The sequence below is a fragment of the Coffea arabica genome, chromosome 1e, assembly GCF_036785885.1.
Source record: "Coffea arabica cultivar ET-39 chromosome 1e, Coffea Arabica ET-39 HiFi, whole genome shotgun sequence".
NCBI lineage: Eukaryota > Viridiplantae > Streptophyta > Magnoliopsida > Gentianales > Rubiaceae > Coffea > Coffea arabica.
Window position 1 is genome coordinate 36,017,010 of NC_092311.1, and position 5,451 is coordinate 36,022,460.

Consider the following 5,451-nt stretch of genomic DNA (forward strand, 5'->3'; position numbering starts at 1 on the left):
AGGGAGGTTTTTGAAATTATCCCTTATTCTTCTAGGAGTTCTTTCAGATGTTTATCTATTTTTTATGCCAATCGAAAGCATATATTCTTTTTGCTTGATCATGAACCAAGTTCTGAAAAAAAAAAATAGCATGTATTGTACCCAAAGTCTTCACAAACTCGAACTTAGAATATGTACCGCAACATGTTGGGGCTGTTGTAAGAAACAATTGTCTCAAAGAATATATGGCCTCAAATTAGTTAATAATGTCAAAATTCAAATTATAAATTCGAGAGAAAACCACACTATCTAATACAACTAACATGTACAGCTTCACATAACTGAATATAACATTTCTGTCACAAAAAACATACAAACTGTTTACAACAAATTATAACGTGTTTAAAAAGTATTACGCCATCAAGAAAAAGTTGCACTCACAGTTTTCCATCCTTTCCCTTAAGGCCTTAACTAGCAAGTTTGTAAGTGCACGCATACGACAAACACTGGACACTGAGCCAATATTAGAAAGTTGGGCATTTAAACTCTAAAATTTCCAAAAGACTAGTGGAAGTCCAGTGATATTTCCACTGACAAAAGAACCAAAATATGGAACTTGGGTACTTCCTAGCCAGCAAATAAATTCTTTGTTTATTCTTTGTCTCACTAAAAAAGGCTAATAAAGCTTCTAATGACTAATGGAGCATTTCCTTGAACAAATTCCAAAGACAAACCAAATGGTAAGCTATAATTCCCTCCACAATCTCTTCTCCACTTGATTTCTTTAATACCCTTGTAGGTTTCTCACCACAAATTTAATTATCAAGCATTTTACGAAACATTCTTTTCCCTTTCCTTTTGCGAACTGTTCATTAGTATATATACACCTAATCTTAAGATTGTTGAGAGGCAAAGCTCAAACATTTCGTTTCCAGTCTATTCTTGTGCCTTTGCTCGCCCATAACAGGTTTTTTTATTTGAAACGTTGCAACATGGGAGATAGGTTACGTGTGGCTGTAGGAATAATGGGTAAATCTTCACTCTTTTTTTTTTTTCGTTTTCTTTACTGGACTTCATATTGCAATTTGGTGCATGATGATTTTTTTTTAATATCTACAGGGAATGGCGCGGCTTTGCTGCTTTATGCTGTACCCATGTAACTCAAGTTTTGTTCTACTGTTTATCCAGAGATATGATTTAGTACTATAGCATTAGTAGGGGTAAAAAACTAAGTTTTATACTAGCATATCTAGAATACACACCTCTATGTATTATCTGCATGTGTCAAAAAACAGTCATGCACACATCACAAATAGCCATGTGTAAGAAGATAATATTGGTCGAGGAGGTTTTAGTTTAGTGACTAAAGTATGAAACGTCAAGATTTTAACATCCCTTTCCCTCCTCCTCTATTAAAATAAAAATAAAAAAAAGACGATAACATTTTAATTTTGGGAGTAATATAAAAAAGTTATAGTAGCATTTTACTTATTTTCTTCTTCAGCATTCTTACATTAAATTCTCTTGCAGAATAACTTTTACAAGGGTGCTAAGAAAGAAAAACACTGAAGATTTTTCCTGCGTTCCGTACATCGTTGCATTGCTGAATTGTTTCCTCTATGCTTGGTACGGCTTGCCGATTGTGAGCTGTGGCTGGGAAAATTTCACCATTGTCTCAATAAATGCCATTGGGGTTCTTTTGGAGCTCTCCTTCATCTCTATATATTTACGTTTTGCTCCAGTCAATGCAAAGGCAAGCTACATCAGTTTCTAGTATAACTCTTTTAACAATTTCAATGGCTAGACCAAATATATAAATCATTCCATGAGATAATTCACATTGATGAATGACATGTATATAGACAAATATATATATATATATATATATATATATATATATATATATATATACTGATATGACCAAAAAGAATTATTGCTTGTAATTGGACATTGTTATAATCTATGAATGTACCTTGGCATTACACAAAACTTATTCTAAATCAATGAAGGATTATCAGTATCCCAAAAGACAGTGGTGAGAAAGAAAGATTGGCCTTCTATTTTCTCACACAAACGACAGGATATGAGATTATTTCTCTTATGGGTTTATACTAATTAGTTTTATGTATTCAAGTTAATTACTAAGGTTTATTATAAAGCAGAGGTACTGAAATTCAAACATTATATAAGAATTTCATGGATGACCCTTGCCTTTGATTTTCATTTCTGCTTGGATTTTAAAGTTCACACACAAAAACACATATACATACATATACATATGCGTGTAAATATATATATATATATATATATATATACATACATATATACTGAACATAATTATTTTGAAAACTCATAAGTTCCCAGTATTTTAGTTAAAACACATGGGAGGGAAATATGACTTAGCTCCCCAAATCTGATTTCATTTTCACTTGTTCCTTTCTTATGAGTGCAGAAAAAGGTTGGAATATTGACAGCACTAGTCATCCTTATATGTTGTGCCACTGCTATATCATCAGCCTTAGCAATTCACGATCATCCCCACCGGAAAATATTTGTGGGGAGTATGGGAGTAATAGCCTCCGTGGCAATGTACACTTCTCCTCTGGTGGTTGTGGTTAGTCTTCTTTGTTTGGAATTTATGCTATCTTTGGATTTTCTTCCCTCAAAAACATACTAAACTACCAATCACCCTCCTCCCAAAAAAAGAAAAAGGTGTAATTAAACTAAAATATGATGACTATTATATACATATGTATGTATATTATATGTATACATATTAATTAAAAGCACAGTGAGTCTTAGAAAAGATAGTGCTAACAACTTTTGGTTTTAGTTTTTCCATTCCCAATTTATCCTTATACTTTTAATGAGATGGCTTTTGAAGTTTGCCCTTATATGACAGCCCACTCAATCTAGTCAAAAAGCATAAAGCAATTGAAGAGTTCTTAATTGAATATGACCTCATACATTATGCTCTTTCTGTATTGGTCTGTTTATTTAATCAAATGAGATACAAGAAAAATTAAAAAAAAAGAAGAAAAATGAACAAAATGAATCCATTGAATGTACAATGATGATTAGAAATCTTGAATTTTTTAGAACAATTAATGTGTACTTAGGTAGATTGTTTGTGTGATTTTTGGAGTTTTTTGCCTTTTTGTTTATTCCTACAAATAAATTAAGTAGAAAATACATATGACTCCATCAAATGTGAAAGGGATAGTTATGATTTCAATCAAATAGTTTGTTCAGCTAGGAAGTGACTTGAATCTTTGTGCCCATTAGGCATTCAAGTACCATATGTACCCATATTTCGAATTATTCTAATAAGTGATTTAATTCATTTTTACTCTTAAAAGAGACCAAGGTCTCTTAATGCACACCACCATGGAACAGACGGTTAAAAGCATTTGAAGCTATTGAATTGATCTTACCTTTTTCGTGGATTCTTAACATGCCTCCACATGATATGGTTTAAGCAATTTGTAATTCTATAGACCATAAGAATTATCACCTTGTTATATACACATTGCTCTAAAAAAAATGGAATACACCTTTAACTATGTTCATAGCATGTTGTAAACAATTGTAGTTTTACCATGTTAACGTTATTTTAAAGATGAATTCGAGATGTTGTATTGATATTCTTTAGTTTTTGCTATTTTAAAATTTTCATAAGATTGAATTTTAATGAAGCAAATTTTGCTTTTATTTTCCCAAAAGAGATATAATTTTATCACTAACATTTTCAATTACTCCTTTTGTTTTGAGGGAAAAAAAAGAAAAAATGGTCACTTTCAATTTAATAGGCAAAGTACGAAATATCTCAAAGATATTTTAATTTTAACAATACAACGTGACAAATTATCCAAACATATGATCAATTTTTAGACCACATTTTATTATTGAAAGAAGTATGTATTATGTTTTATGCAACTCAAAAACTAAAAGAAAAAAAATTAGTTTTATTAGAAATTTAATCACTAACACAATATGATGTTTTCTTTGTCATTATTTTTTTGGCCTTAGATCCATAATCAAATTGTTAATGAGCGTTTTACAATGATATGACATTGTCGAAAAAATGTTTAGATTTTGAGAAAACGTTAGTAGTATGAATTTTAGTTTTGTTCTTTTTATCATAACTTAATGGATGCTATTTCTAACATTTCATTTTTATTTTGTTTTAAATACTTCTATTGATTTGAGAATAATAAATTTTTGTTTCTCATAATTACAAAAAGAAAACCAAAAAGAATCAAATTCACGTGCAAAGCGCGTGATTTATTACTAGTAAACATAAAATGCCTATTTATTCATGAATAAATCTTTTATACACTGCCAATGTACACATTAGCGGGTCTAGATGCATACCATATATACAAAATTTGATGTTTAAATTCAAATTCAGATGATGTGGTATTCATCCAATCCCATTAATATATGCATTGACAGATAGGAAAGATTAATCCTTTATTCATTCAACCTTTGAAACTTTGCTTAATTTCCACACGAGAATATCTTTTTGACAAACTACATGATTCTTAATGTTGGCAGAAACAAGTGATACAAACCAAGAGCGTCAAATTTATGCCATTCTACTTGTCCCTTTTCACGTTTCTTTCTAGCACGCTGTGGATGACCTATGGATTCCTAAGCCATGATTATTTCATTGGGGTATGCTTCAAAACCAATATTCAATCCTTGCTGTTTGGAAAGTTTCTTTTGAGTTGGACTTTGCTAATGAATTAATAAGTATCAAGTTCAATTTATGTTCTTTGCTTGCAGTCTCCTAATATGATTGGAAGCCCTATAGGACTCTTGCAGCTCTTGCTCTATTGCAAGTACAGAAAACATTTTACCATGGATGTACCATCAAGCTTGGATGTAGAGAAAAACGGTGAGAAAATTAACCAAGAGGTGCTATCCCATGCTGAGGACAATCATGACAATGCAAAAGAACAGTTGCAGCCCGTGCTTAGTGAGGACACCAAAGGAAAAATGTGAACATGCATGGACTTCTCAGCAATCACTAATAGAGATGAAGAAAATAGGTTTTTGAGAATATGTTCCCACATGTTCTTGTTCTCTTTGCATTTTACCGTCATGAAATTTTCTGACTGAGTTTTTACAGTCAATGTTTGCTGTGAGATTTTTCAGTGAATTCCATAATATTGTAGTGAAGTGACAGAGCCAATCTATTCTGAACACTTTTTTTTCTTTTAATTTTTTTTTCTAGGGGAGGAAGGATGGGATTTAATAACTAGGGAGGAGACAAAGGGAGTAGAATCCAAAATTTCTAATTTCTGAGTTTTCAATCTTAATTATTAGACCAAAACTTCCTTGGCCAAACACGTATTGGCTCTTAAAAAGAGACTCTTTTATTTTTCAGTGACTAATCTTTGGTTAGTGCTGTAATTTGGATGAGGTAACACCAAAAATCCGAGAAAATGACTGAAAAAAATCTGTCGT

The 5,451-nt window shown here is 31.4% G+C and overlaps 1 protein-coding gene across 2 annotated transcripts; it reads left to right on the forward strand.

Annotated features, from left to right (window-relative positions):
- The first annotated feature begins 750 nt into the window (after positions 1 to 750).
- On the forward strand, positions 751 to 5,163 carry LOC113702668 (bidirectional sugar transporter SWEET3b-like). Of its 2 annotated transcripts, none has more exons than XM_072054839.1 (6): positions 751 to 1,008; positions 1,099 to 1,135; positions 1,510 to 1,732; positions 2,432 to 2,593; positions 4,537 to 4,656; positions 4,796 to 5,163. In XM_072054839.1, exons 1-6 carry the CDS (start codon positions 972 to 974, stop codon positions 4,868 to 4,870), a joined length of 654 nt encoding a protein of 217 aa, XP_071910940.1. In that variant the 5' UTR covers positions 751 to 971; the 3' UTR covers positions 4,871 to 5,163. The 2 variants fall into 2 exon arrangements, with proteins under 2 accessions (XP_071910940.1, XP_027079587.1); XM_027223786.2 differs by having other exon boundaries at positions 760 to 1,008; positions 4,768 to 5,163.
- Positions 5,164 to 5,451: the final 288 nt, after the last annotated feature.